Source organism: Vicugna pacos, chromosome 8 (genome assembly GCF_048564905.1).
Source record: "Vicugna pacos chromosome 8, VicPac4, whole genome shotgun sequence".
Classification (NCBI taxonomy): Eukaryota; Metazoa; Chordata; class Mammalia; order Artiodactyla; family Camelidae; genus Vicugna; species Vicugna pacos.
In genome coordinates, this window is record NC_132994.1 from 74,129,877 (window position 1) to 74,145,301 (window position 15,425).

Genomic DNA, 15,425 nt, shown 5'->3' on the forward strand with positions numbered 1-15,425 from the left:
TAATCTTAGTAGGAGATTTTTAACTTACTTCTTTAAGATAAATATGTTCTGCAGTGTTTGAGAAAGCTGTGAGATGGCTGCAATAAAATATTTACACAAGCTTCTCTATCTTTCAAATCATCACACAGAAAATGTAAATAAAACAATCTACTTAACAAAACTACAAAATTGAAAGGAAAAAATAAATGAAAAATGACATCCAAGGACCAAAAGATAGGATGACAGGCATTAACTAGACATAGCCATAAATGTGAATGACTTACATACTAAAATACAAAGTCTTAGGTCATATTAAATTACAAAATTTAATGATTTGCTACTTATAAGAGACATATGTAAAATTGAGACAATGGGTTAAAAAAGAGAATTAGCAAAATCACAAAAATATAAATCCAAATACAATACAGATGATACTATTATTATGAAGTGAAGTTACAAGGTGAAATTATAGATAACAACATTGTACCTTTTGGAGCTGAATGATGTAGCAATAGTATTTTTAATTGTGCAAAATAATGTTCTAAAATGTTTTCAAACATACAAAAATCCTTGAGAAAGTTGGTATTAAATATATATTCCATAATCTTTTACTATGAGTAAAGGAAATTTTATGAATATTCACAGAATATAAAAACTGATGTCCGTTTATACCTTCATTTGAGATTCATATTCCAAGCTCCACTTCTAAGAGGACGTCTGAACATTCTATTCTTGACTGCTCACTTCCTTAGTTGGCTGAGTGGTTCCTGAGCAGTCTGGAGACAGACGTCCTGCTTAAGGAACTGTAGAATAATTGATTCACCAGACTCACTGTGAGCGCTCAGAAACGTGGTAGGGTTGTTACCAGTTACTCACACTCAGGGGCAGACAGGCACGTGGCTAGAAACTCCAGAATGGCGAGAGGGAGCTGGAGGGCATAAAAATCTCCTAACACAAAAGGGTTTCTCTAAGGTCCTGGTGGGTTCCTTAATTATAAGGTGATAATTGGAAACTGAGTACATTCATAAGGACTTGAAAACCAGGGAAGTTTGTACCTCTTACTGGAAACGATGCATCTTTTGCTCTGCACGGGTGTGTTATATCCACAATCTGAGTCTGATGGCTTCTTTCCAGCCATAATATCACCACCACTTCTGTCACCTTGCAGGTAGTAAGTCAGGTCATGGATACTCTAGACAATAGAGGACCAGGCTAGAACAAATCCCGTGTGAACAGTTCCCAACATACCATCTCTTTCTCTGTTCTGGAATTTTTGCTCCCATGCCTTTTGGTGCTGGATTCTATTGCAAAAGACCTGGACAAGAAGTCATGAGGGCATTATCCCACTTCTGTGGAACAATGATACATCTCTGCTCCCAGAAGAAGCAGAAGAGAGATTTATGATATTTTGAATTTGAGGAGTCAGTGGTCTATTTAGATTCAGCCCACTGTGTGTCGTCCCCATTTTTCCTTGATGGCACCAACGTTCTGCTTGCCGTCCAGGCTCCACAGGACATCCACGGAATCATATTTTGCCCCTCACTCTTACATTCGCCAGGTCCTGAAGAGAGGTATCTCATGAGGATATATTAACATGCAGCCTCTATGATATTTTTGTTAGAAATTCAGATGCTGAATCTCTTTTCAACTATTTTTTTCATTTTATTCTTATATCTTTTCAGCATACATTCTATGGACTTCTGAATCCCTTTTCAGTCTTGCCAAATGGTAAAAAATTAACCTAAGAACTCCAAAACAAATACTAAAATGCTCCCAGTAGAGGTTATTTATGATTTTAATTTGTGACGATTTAAAGGTCGACGATTTTTACCTCACTGCTAATAACGTACTTCAGGTCGCTAGGTGAGTTGGTGAGTAAGATCCTCCTGGAGTTCTGAAGACCTGGCTTCTCCCAAGCCTGTGGCCCTTCGCAGCTGGCCCAGCTGCGCCTCGCCCGACTTTGGTTTTCACGTGGCATTTCTTCTCTTTTCAGGTAGAAATTGAGAAGCTGGATTACCATCATTATCTGCCTCTGTTTTTTGATGGGCTCTGTGAAATGACATTTCCCTACGAGTTTTTTGCTCGGCAAGGAATCCACGACATGCTGGAACACGGGGGGAACAAGATTCTTTCTGTCATTCCACAGCTCATTATCCCGATGAAAAGTAAGTGAACAGGTGAAAAAGCATCACTCAGTTTATATGGTGCCACTCTTTGACAACTCGCTAATTAAGCAATAAGACACAGCAGACTGAGGCTATCCCCAGGTTCTGCAGGAATTCTTATAAATAGACTTATGGGGCCAGGCATTCCAAATCTCCTAATATATCCCATCATTGATACTGCACTGTGGCTTAGCAACATAAGTAAACTAAATTGCATATGGTTTACACTAATGTAAAATGTTCCGTAGCAAAGACACAGGCATTAACATTAATGTATACATTCAGAAGCAAAGTGTATAATGTACAATATAAACACACTTATGTTTAGCAGCCTTTAGGTAGAATTCATAATTTTAAGAAAAAACATCTAGAATGGAGAAAAGATTTATGTTATCAAATACTTGAATTTTTTTTAACTACAGCAGATTATCTGGGGGACTCTAGAGTAACCCTGTCACTGGCTTTACCTGTCTGTGTATAAATGAGATTGTGCATCCTTCTGTGGTCAGTTTATTCTGGCCTGAGTCCCTGCTGACTAGTCGGCTGAGAGCACCCCTTCAAAAGTGATTCTGAGATTTTCATTTTCCAGTGCGATGGCCTCTCATGGCTCTCAAATAAGACCCTTGGTCACTTCCAGTCCAGCCTCCTCACCTGCTGCCGTTGCTGCTGATGGCGCTTATGACAGAGCCACCCTACTGGCACGAGGTCCCAGGAGGGGAGGCCGGCCTCTCGTCAAGTCCAAATGGCCAGACCTGGCCTCCTCACCACCCACTCTCACTCCCCCAGACTCTCCCTGCACCAGAGCTGCCCACCTGCACTGCTGCTGCTGATTGAACGCAGAGGCTGGTGCCTCTGAGCATCCCCGGGTGGGGAATCCCACCCCTTCCCAGCCAGAGCTGCCCCAGGCAGGTCGCCCACGGGGTCTGGGCCCAGAGGGATCAGCAGGGCCCCGCTTCCCCCACCCCAGGTTCCGCTCACTCCCGACTCCAGGCTGGACCACTGCCCAGGATGACTGATGAGATGCCTGCCTAGTCTCCTCAGATCCGGGGGACCCCACCCTCACCGTCTCAGAGGTAGTCTTGCCATGTGGTTTGACAAAACAGAACAAAATAGTCCAACATTGGGTCATTTCCCCTGGTCTGGATTACTTAACCTTATCCATGGTCACTTTTTTATTGGTTTGAATTGTGTTAGAATCCTTGATTTTTGTCAGTTCTGCTGTCCTGTTTAAATTGAGTCAACTTTAAAACTTGCTCTCATGTCTGAGATTTCTGTAAGAGATTTGTAACTGACCACTCCCAGTTTCTACCAAGACACAGAAAGTGAAACCAAACAAGAGGACAGTGCTACCTGCTGTGAAAAGCAATATGGACAGAAAACCGACGCTTTAAAAGGGGCTTTATTAAAAACCAGTTTTCCTTTCCCCTCATGCGTCAGCTGCATGAAGGGCTGATCTTTAAAGGCCTTCAGGAAGGATATATAATACTGAGCTACATTCAAACCTTTTCCAAATGTGATTTATTCTTTCTAACCAGTCGTCATTTTTGAACTTGTTAAATTCTGGTTGAAATGCTACATTTTCTAAAGATGAGGCCCAAGTTTTATTGATAAACAAAAAAGGCCCAGAACATTTTCCCCAGGGCTTATCTTGAAAGCATGTTATCGTTTTCCTCCTGTGCCCATCAGAGCAGCTGTAATAGTCTGTCCTTTTCTTTAAGGTAAACTGTTCCTGTTGGGATCCTGGCCTGCTCGTTAGTCTCTCATAGCTCCGTAAACACTGAAGAGCAGAAAGAGAGTTTCTAAGTAATATTTTAATTATACCATTTACAATGAAGACGTTCCAAATATTGTATGCCAAAGTGAATTGATTTCCAATTTGACTTAAGTATTTTGAAGATACTTAAATGAGTTAAGAGAGAAGTGATGTGTTCTCAGGACATACACTAGAGGTCATTTGCTGATGAGTGAAAACATTAAGAACTCAGTAAACATGACTTGCCAGGAAGTAGTAACTGCGTATGACTTTGATCGTTTAAGGTTACAGAACCGATGAAAACTTCTCTTGGTGTAGATATCCTTGCTTGCCTTCCAGAGCTTCTGTTATATACTGATCCTGAATCTAACTCAGCTTGCTTCTTCTCAATCTACATCAATAAAAGCCAAGCTTTTCTCATAGAAGAATAGTGATTAACTATGTAAGAACATGCATGGTTTCAGCACAGAGTGAAAATCATGAGCTGCATAAACTGTTTTTCAGGTGGAATTCTGAAATGAAGCTAACTGATCCAGAAGCAGGCTGATGCACATAACTGTCAAAGCATGTAGCATCTGTGTGTACCTCATTTTCAGACTGTACTGTTAGTATAATTTTGCTCATTCCAGGGGTAAATTAACCTCACCATCACCAACCAGCAGTTCTTTAACAGCTTTTCTTGAATTCTAACTAACATCTAACTAACAAGGGCAAAGCAAAATATATAAACTCCTTGTGAAACTGTGAACAGGATTATCTATTTTTAGAACCAGGGGTTGGGTTCAGCTAATTAAAAGGCTGATAATACTGGAATGAGATATGGACACACATTCAGTGGCTCTAGGATTTCTAATATAAAAAGATAAGAAAACACTTTTCTTTTTCTTTCTCTCCTTGGCTCAAGGCCCCAGGTGGGGTCATCGAGTAATAACAGAACAGTGCACATCTCATGCCTTCTGCCATTTAAGCTGCTTTATAGCACCTCTACAGGTGCTCCCTTCCCCTCCCACTTTCTGATTTCCACCTTCTTGAGTTATTCGGGGTCAGAAACAACAACAAAAAACCAATATAAAGTAGTCAGGGTTGGCAACGGAGCATTGATTGCTGAGAGCAACAGCAAAACAGACGAGGATGAGATGCTAGGGACCCTGTGTGCAATCCAAACTGTGGATTGTAGATTTCTGTTCACGCCATCCAGTGAGGAGAACATAAATCAGACTCCAGCAGAGCCATTCCGGGAAGGGGTGTCTGGAAGCTTTGTCTATCAAACACAGAAGAGGATTCTAAGAGCAGCCAGGAAGACAAGGGGCACCAAGAGCAACCTGCAGACTCTGGGTTTAGAACTCCTTCTCTCCAATAAAAGCAAGAACAATAACAATAACCCAGCCACATGGGCCATTCAAAACAAGTTGCTACACACAGGGAAGGAAATATCCTGAACAATCAGAGGAAAACCATACCTCAACAACAGTTTGCATAGGATCCAGATGAAACTCACAGAAACCTGTCTGACATCCTCAGGATTCAGGAAAATACGGCCTCTGTGAAACAGAAGCAGAAATCCACAAGAGGAGGCCAGACTCACATGAAAATAAGCCAATACTGAGTGCGAAAAGGGAAACCAAAAATGCTGGAGCAGGATTAACATCCCCGCGGAGGCGCAGAGGATGATCAGCGGCACAAGATGGAGTTGTAGACGTTGACCACCACCTTGAGAATCTCCCTCAGAAAAGACATAAAAAATAAGGTGAGAAAGATAATAAAATGGAGAACATAGGACACAAGCAGGAGCTAAAAGTTTGAGGGATTCTCAAGAGGAATCATCAAAACTACGGGAATAGAAATGATCATGACAGAGAGGACTGAAAGAAATTTTCTGAGATGAAAAATATACCTTATTTTGCAGGTAGAAAAGGCTCATTACAAGGAAGGAACATCTGGACAGGGGAAAAAGGTACACACCAAGAAGCAGAAGTAACTGGGGCTAAGATGTTCTGGTGAGAGTAAATTCCAGACAGCAATGAGAATTGGAAGAGAAACACCGTATATGCATCCATGCATTTCTTCCCAGTCATATGAGTAAAAAGACAGAATGTAATAAGCTGAGTGAAAATTAATTTAAAAAATAAAAATGTGAAAATAAAAAAGAAGAAGAAAAGACTCTTGGACTCTGTAAGCATAACGCCCATCTGCTCTTCACACAACAGGTTATTGAGGATGTGTTCCAGCTCTCAGAGAGTAAAGCAAAGTTAAGAACCCAAAAATGAGGATGTCACAGTTTGAAAAATAGTAGCATTAAAAGCCTCTAAATCTAGAATTAAGTTTAAAAAGTTGGTGGAAAAAAAGTTTCAAAATTGCGTGAAATGTCAAATAGTCATTTTGCAGTAATATGACAAAAAAATCTAGGACTGGGTAGAAGTTTTCAAAGTCAATGGAGAAGATAAGAATATTTAAAACAGAGTCTATATATTAAAAGAACAAAACTAAGTAGACAGCAAGAAAGTGTTAAGAGCCAAAAGCCCAAAATAAAGTGAAAATGGGAAATCAGATATTTCAGCTATGAAAATTTACTCCAAGCTGGTTTGTGAAAAGCAAAATCTGAATATAAACTCTCTCTATATAAAACAATAATACTTAAACTTTTACAAATAAAAAATACATTGAGGAAAATGGAAAAAAAAGAAGGCAGGAGTAGTTATTTCAATTTTAGAAAAGTAAAATTTAATGTAAAGAAGTTCCATGTGTGTAAAGAGGATCAATATATATTGATAAAAATGTTAACAGTAAAGATGTTACTGTCATGACCCTTTGTGCTGTGCAAACCATGACATCGTGTTTTAGAGAAACAGTCAGCTGCTAGACTGATAATTCTTTCCTCTGGAAGAAGAGTAAACCTCTTGACAGAGAGACAATAAGACAATAAGATGGTCCTTCCTCCACTGCCTGACCTTGGGCTCTAAAATCTATGTGTGATCTTTACCAACCCAAGTGGACAGCCTGGTGTCTAAAGCACCATTTTCCAAATTTCACTGTGCACACAAATCACCTCCAGACCCCTGTCAGATGCAGGCCCCATGTCAGTATATGTGAAGTGGACCTGAGATGCTGCATTTCTAACAAGACCTCCATTGATGCTGCCGTGGGGTCAAGGCAAGGCTGAGCTGACCAGGCTAAGATTCTGCTGGGAGTCCTCAGACCCTCCCACAAGGTGGGGAGTGAGCTGTGGAAAAGAGATGAATGGTCATTTCTCTTATATGTAGTAAATCTAGAGACACTCGCTTCATTCATGATATGACTGAGAAATGTAACGTTATGTTTTTAGGCTTTAAAACTAACCATTTAATAGATTTAAACAGATGGTACATCTGATGAAGTACTAGGGAAAGAAAAATGAAACATCAAATAAGGCGACACTTAAAAAAAAAAGCCAAGGTAGCATGCAAAAAAATATATATATAAAATGACAAAAGGAAAACAAGATAATCTTTATGATCACAAATAAATTGGAGAAATACTCACCAAAACAAACAAACAAACAAAAATTGGTTTGGAAACTGCTTTGAGAGATTATTCCCACTGTCTGATTGTTCCCAACAATATGGTTCTGGTGGGGGCTGCCAGTCACAGAGCAATGGTAATAATTTGGCTCTCTCCCCCAAACTTGACTTCTTCCCCCTCCATCCTTTCAATACAGTTATATACAACTTTAGATAAACTGATCATCAGTTGTTACATTATTGTGATGACATAAATACTGTTCCCTGCAAATCACACAATCGCTATGATTACGTTTCTTTCCTTAGACAACTTGTTTTCTTAGCATCGATAATTGCCTCTCATTTTGTTTGCTTGATTTGCATATACTTACTATTTTTTCCAAATGTCTCAGGATCTAGCAAATAAATATTGTTTTCCAAATGTTCAGAACATCAGACAGCTTATAAGGTGTTCCTTCTGCTCCTGGAGACAAACTTGTCCTTGCACCCTCTTTCTGCTCCAGTCTGAACTGAGTGGCCTAGAACTTCTTACCCCTCTCCCATGTTTCACCTTTACCTTAGCTCTTTGTTCTGTTTTCCTCCTCATTTTTATAGTGCATATCTTCCAGCAGTTTCTTGTAGGTCCATGAAAGGTATATTTTTCAGTCCTTGCTCATCTAAAAATTCTACCATCCTACTTAATTAGTAGTTCGGCCACATCGGAAATCATTTTCATCCAGAATTTTGAGGTTATGTCTCTGTTGCTTCCCAAGTTCTTATGTTGCTTTGAAATCTCGATGCCATTTGAGTTTCCAGCCATTTGCCTGTGGCATGTTTCTCCCAATCTCTGAAAGCTTTCTGGTTCTTCTCTTTATCTCTGGTGATGTGAAATTTCATGTTGGTAAGCTTTGATGTGGCTATGTTTTTATTCATTGTCCTGGGAAATTTCAATTTAGAGACATATGTCTTCCAGCACTAGAAACTTTTCATGTATTATTCCTTTAATAATGTTCTCCCTCTATTTTCACTTACTTCTCTGTCTATAATTCCTGCTAGTAATGCATTGCACCTTGTGGGCTGATTTTCTAATTTCTTTGTGCTTTTGTCATATTATCCAACTCCTTCTTAGTTCTACTTTCTGGGAAATTCCGTTGACTTTATCTTTCAAAAGTATAACTGAATATTTTGTTAATTATCATAATTTCCCTTTATTCTCATTGTTATTTTAAAATAGTATTTTGTTCTCTTCTTTTATGAATACATTATGTTCACTCTCTTATCTCTCTGTGAATATTTATTATAGATTTATAGCATTTGGGTGTTTGTGTGTTTAATTTTTGCTTCCTGCCTCATCATACCCTCGCTTCACTCATTCAGTAACAATGACTTTCCTCCTTACTAGCTGTTAAGACTTTCCCAATCCTGCATACAGATCAACAGGATAATGTACTAGTTGCAAACCCGGACTGTGGAATCAGACTGCCCAGCTTCTAATCCTGGCTGCACTGCATGTGGCATCAAGTTGCCACATGACCTCATGTGAGTTGCTTTACTCCATGTGACACTCTTGCCTGATCTCTAAAATGTGGATAATTTTAAGCACTTATATTTTCTCTTATTTATTTTCAGCCAGTGGTTTCTGTATTTGTACATCATGTAACCAAAATGCAATTTATGCTATAAAGCAATTTTTAAAGCAATAACTGAAACATTTCTATATATTGTGAAATTGACATACACTTTTACACACCCATGGGCTGAATAAGGCCCAAATAAGAAATTCTAATTAAATATGAAGTATTTTAACTGTACAATAATGAAAATACATAAATTACATATTAAAAATTTACCAAAAATATTACTAAAAAATAGTTTTTAAATTACATTAAAATATTTTCCACATATGACTTGGTTAAACAGTATTTAGAAGAAAATATATAGCCTTAAATGTGGTTTCAGAAAAGAAAAAAAGGGAAAGTCCATCTCAATAAATGACAGAAAGAACAGTAAAAGAAAGTCAAAGGAAGACTAAATTATTACTCTAGAAATATAATAAAATAAAAATAGAAAACAACCATGCATTTGAGAGGATCAAAAACCAAATGTTGGTTCCTTGACATGATTAATAAAATTGACAAGCACTTGTAAAAGCTTATAAATAAAAAAAAAAAGCAAAATAACTAATATCAGAAATGAAAAAGGGAATATTATACAAACCCTACAGACATTAACAATATCTTAATAGGATATTATGAACAACTTTATTAGTAAAATTTTGAAATTTCAATGAAATGGTCAGATTTCTGGATTATGTAGCTTACCAAAACTGACACCAGAAAAGTAGAAAATAAATTAAAATACAAACAGTTATATAACAACCAAAGAAATTAAATTATTAATTAAAATTCCTCACACAAAGATAACTCAGGGCTCCCATAGCCTTACTGGTTAGTTGTGCTAAAGACTTAAATAAAAAATAATTTAAATGTTGCACAGATTTTCTTAGACAATAACAGTAAAAAATATACACTCAAGAAATGAGTTAGGCTATGTTGAAATAACCACCAATCTCCAAAATCAAAAGCTTAAAACAATAGGTGACTTAAAATAAAGGTCTTTTTCTCACATCTGCTACACCCCTATTGCAGGTTGGGGTGTTCTGTTCATTGTAGTTGCGTACGGACCAGAATGTATACTCTTACCATGGACATTATGAATAATATATCTTAGGGTCTGGATTCTGTTACGTTCTTTTAAAAAGTGTCAGTGCTAATTCTAATGGGCAGTTAACCTGCTAAACACAAATGTCATCTCCCCTGTGGTAAATAGCAGCCTAGGTTCTTGCACCTTCAGTTCTCATCTTCCAGCTTCTGCTCGTTATCTGGAATCCTACTGGATCCCTCTCATGTGTGGAACCCTTGGAGATCAGCTGAGGCAGAGTTTTCTTGAAGGCTTTTTGTTTACCTCATCTATTGGCCTCTACCTTCCAGGACCCCCCCTTTAATTTTTTTACATGCTCTGCCAGCCCAAAACTCTCTTCTCTGACACCTCAGCTCAGTATACCTTCTACTTCTTCTGCTCCAGGACACATACCTTAGTTCTTAGAGGCAAAAGGCTTTTAACTCACAGATTTTACCTAGTACACCTCCATCTTTCAAGGGCAGACTCCCATCCAGTTTCTGCCTACCTTCCATTCTTTGGTATGCCACTCAAGGATTCCCATTAAATATCTGGTTGCAAATTATGTTTTTGACTTAATTTCTTTGTATTTCCCTTCATGCACCCTGTATTCTAGCCAAACTGATTGTGCTATAGAACTTGTTTTACACTTTTCTAATTGCATATCTTTGCTCTTTTGAGTATACCCATTCTCATGTGTCCACAGATGCCTAAACGTTAAGAAACCTTCAAAGCCCAGTTCCAATAGGAACTGTCCTGGAAAACCTCTTCTGATTCCCGTCTCCCTCCCTATCCTCAACGTCAGTCCTCTCACCACCCCTGCCTTCCTGTTCCCACAGAACTTTATATCTTCCTTTCTTACGTTACTTAGAATGTAATGTTAGAAAGCAGTATGTTCCCACAGCACCTAATGTACTGCCTAGTACACAGTAGAGGCATCAAAATGTTTGCAGAATTAATTTAATCAGGCACATACCTGCCATCCATACTGAAATTTGTATAGTTGTCATAATCAAAAGTGTAAAGAGGCCATTTGGGCTTGCCACCGTACTACGTATTATATAAAAGCTACTTTGTAAGAATCCCTAATATGAAACAGCAAATAAAAGGTATAATGATATAATGCTTTCCATTCATTGGAGAAGTTATTCAAGTAGTGAGAGTAATTGTTTATTCATCCACATTCTCTCCTGTGATTCTTTTTATTTATGAGCAGTAACATACATTTGTGAGATGGTCTACTAGGGGCAAGGTGACCCTGGCTGCTAAAGAATTACAGAAATATCACTGATCTACAAATAGACAGGACATAAGACAGTGGCCTCATTAGGAGAGCTCTAATGAGTTGAGGTCACCCAGCTATAAAGGACAAACACGCACAGACACAGCTGAGGCAATTTGAACAATAACGTTTTCAAAAGCAAAATGGTCTTTTAAAAAACGCCCAGTGGAAAGAAATACATCAAGTAAGGATAAAATATGAGAATCTGTATCACAATACAAAAACTGTTTTGAGAAGTCTATTTAATTAGAAAGGAACAAGTCCAATTGAAAAGCATTATTCTTTATGATATGATAATTTTACTTAAATCTCTTGAAATTTTCCAAGTAAATTACTTTAAAAGTGATCATTGTAAAAAAGTAATAACTTTTTATTTAAGAAGAAAATATATTATGTTTCTGAAAATATGGAAAAAGAGGTGTATCGGAATTATTTTGGTTACATGATACAAAAAGAAAACTGATTCAAATTGTCATAAAGAATTAGTTTTGCTTAATAATTCACATAACTGAACAATCCAGGGTCTCGTTCGAGGCTTGATATAATCTAGTGGCTCGCCATTGTCATTCTTGTTCTGTTTCACGCATGGTCATCTTAAAGCTGCCTCGCTTCTTGGCCTCAGGATGCTCCGAATAGATTCTGGGACTATATGCTTACTTATTTATACCTGTAGGAAAGAACAAGTGTCATTGTCCCTTAATTTCCAAAAAAAATAAAAGTCAGAGATTCATTGTCATTGCATCAGCTGAAGGCACATGCCTAGCTTTGAGCGGTGGTCAGGAGGGGTGGGACACACCGGCTCATTTAACCCACGTCGTCTAACCTACCCACTGTACAGGTTAGCAGAAGTGAGAAGAGTTAGCATCTCAAAATACCATGAACGCTATGGCAAGACATTTACTGCTCAGCAAACATCTGTCTGCTCCTTAGCCTGTCTCATTATGCAGTTGTGTGGAACCATGGGACTAAGTCTGCCAGTGGCTGTGAACGGGAGAGCTGTGTGTTCCCTTCAAACTATTTCAGAGCCAGCGCACAGTTCTCTCTCTCTCTCTCTCTCTCTTCTCTTCACCCCCATGCTGATGTGAATTGGTTGTTATTTGCTAGGAATGAGAAATGGTCCTTTTCTGCATGAAGCCACTTAGATTTTAGGGTTAATCTATTACTGCAGGAAACTTAACCCCTACTGATCAATTGAGATTCCTAAATAAAAATTCACAGCTATTGAGGGCAATGGAATCTGGAATCTTATAGCTTAAAACATCCATTTTCTGAAGAACATTCAGCAGGTGATGCTAAGACAATGTTTCTCTGTCCTCTCTGAGGATTGGTGTAGCTGGAAAGGCCGTGGACCTGGCTCTGGATTCTAGTCTTGGCTGTGTCATTTTGTGCAAATTAGCCCATCTCCTTCCTAGTTCGGAAGTTTAGTCCTCATCTGCAAAACAAAGGACATAATATGTACCTCAGGGAGTTGTTGTGATCATTAAAGGAGGTCTTGTAGAAATGCCCAGGTCAGGTGATCGACAGGCTCTTAATAAGCTGTGTGCTGTGTTGAATTGAACAGTCATAGCCAGGTGGACTTGTAAAATCCCGCTGCCTGATGGATGCTGTTCTTTCTCCTCTCCTCTCTATCCCTTCCCCTCCCACAATCTGTCAGCTGCCTTACCACCTTTATTTAAAGAAAGTCATAATATAAAAATGGGTGTCCCCTGTATGAAGTCCTGTACAGAAGCAATGTGTTTATAGATGCAAGATGACAGCAATCTGAGGAAGAGATTAGAATCTCTGAAGTATTTAAACAGTTACCTGGCCACTTGCAGAGGAAGAATCCCTCTGGACCTGTGAGGGTGAAGAAGAATCAGATCTAGTCCTGTATGAACAGGGAAAAACAGAGTGATCCAAAATGAAAATGATCGAAGTGGAGGTTATAGCTGTGCATGTCAGAAAGGCATAACAGAATAAGAGAAAGAGCTAAAAATAGCAGCTTGCATTTCAACCTGAGTTCACCACATACTGGCTGTCCCTTCCCATTCTCAAATAAACAGATTTCATCCCTCCTCCTGTATAGGCTGATAGTTCAGGGCAAGGGCTCTGAAGTCAGACTACGTGGTCAAAGTTCCAGCTCTCTCACATCCCAGCTATCAGACAAGTTAACCACTTTGTGGCTCAATTTATAAAACTGAGATGGGAATGGCACCCAACTTACGAGGATTTTCAGTGACTAAATGAGACAATACATCTCAGGCTCTTTAGCAGATCATGTAGTATGTGTAGTAGGTTTTTAACCTAAAAGCCTCGTATTGGGAGTCTTCATTCTTCCACATGAGGCCTGAGCTCTAGTCAGGGAATAACACTACCGCAGAGTGTTGTGGAAGAGGGAGGTAATTGGGTTGTTTGTTTGTTTGTTTGCTTGTTTGTTTATTTATTTCATTGGATGTACTGGGGATTGAACCCAGGACCTTGTGTCTGCTAGGCAGGCACTCTACCACTGAGCTATACCCTCCTGCCGCTACTGCAGAATGTTGCTTGCTTTTTCAGATGCCAGGAGATCTAGCTCCATCACGATGATTTGTTCCCCAAGAATAAGTGATTTAAGCTCAGGTCGCAACAGATATCTAGTCTGATTGCTCAGAGTCCATGCCTGAGCGTACATTCCCTGGCTAGCGCTGAACATTTCTCCTGAATATGTTCCAAGTCTGACCCTGTTGTCCACCAGGACTTGGTGGGATGCTGAGAAGAAGTGGGGTCTAACTACAATGATCACAGCTCATGTAAACCAGACCCCAGCTGGCCATTTACTAGATGTGTGGTTTTGGTAAGTTCACTATTTCGTCTTTCCCAGGGGATTATAAAACTGACTGCCCAGACCTTATGTAAGGATTAACAGATCATACAGGTAGGAGGTTTAGCACAGGGCCAAATCAAGGTGGTAATAATAGTAAATTTGTATTTTTACCTCCTTGGTCTCCTTCATGGTCATGTCTCTGCAGACATCCTAACTTCAGGTCATCAAAAAATAGATAGATTTTGGATTCTATAACTTTCATTCAAGTTACAATAAAAATGTTAGATGGAAACTGGGCTAGGTCAAGTATGGACCTCTGCAATACTCCAGTAGGGATGATGTGGGTTGATACCAACCATTAAGACATATTACTTAAATCCAGTTATTCACACAGTAAGGAAAAAAGAAAAAGCCTAACCTTCAACCATTTCTGTATCTTGCCTCGAGGAGAGGTTTGCCAGTTGCCTCCCAATGTAGTCTGCTTGTGATCTCCTTTGTGAGTAAACTGGTTAGAATGTGTACTGTAAGCTTGGCCTGACATTCTAGAGAGCTCACCCTGGCTCCTGGTCATCATCACTATTTTCCTAGGAGCTCTGAAATCACTGGCTTAAATAATCAATCCTGGAATTGTACCAGATACTGATGTCAAGCTTGGCAGTGTTTAGGTTTTCAAAGTCCTTCTTTGGGGAGGAAAGGGCAGCTCCTTCTTAGAAATTGATGTATTTGCCCATCTTCTGTTTTGTAGTACAGCTCTCAACTTTCTTGTTTTGTGAAAAGCATGTGTGTATTACACCCTTCTTCATAGTCCACTACTCTATCATCTTAAATTGTAGCGAATTTAGGCACCTTTTCTCAACCAGAGGAAAAAACATAACCATAATTCTTAGAAGCAGTGCCTACTCATCACAGCAGATTGTCATTTGGTTTTACTCTGAGAAAGGCACCAAGGCTGTCTGACTCCTTCCTTTGGTCATCAGTTCATCTGTCACCCAACTCCTTCAAGCTGAATTGAGCCAGCAGAGTACGGAGAGGGGAGCAGAGTGCTCCAAAGAGACAAATCCTCCTCTGCTTGCTTTTTCTTAATTGAGGTATAGTTGATTTATAATTTTGTGTTAGTTTCAGGTGTACAGCAAAATGATTCAATATATATACACACACATAATACATATATACACACACACATACACATATATACATATATATTCTTTTTCAGATTCTTTTCCGTCATAGGCTATTACAAGATAGTGAATATAGTTGCCTGTGCTACACAGTAGGTCCTTATTGTTTATCTAGTTTATGTATAGTAATG

The 15,425-nt window shown here is 38.9% G+C and overlaps 1 protein-coding gene across 8 annotated transcripts in view; it reads left to right on the forward strand.

Moving 5' to 3' along the window:
* Positions 1 to 15,425, forward strand: part of PACRG (parkin coregulated) — a 438,725-nt gene that overhangs the window by 222,202 nt on the left and 201,098 nt on the right. For all 8 annotated transcript variants that reach the window (XM_072966153.1, XM_072966155.1, XM_072966154.1 and 5 more), the window contains exon 3: positions 1,973 to 2,144. In XM_072966153.1, the coding sequence (XP_072822254.1) occupies positions 1,973 to 2,144 (172 nt within the window). The remainder of the gene's footprint in view (positions 1 to 1,972; positions 2,145 to 15,425) is intronic.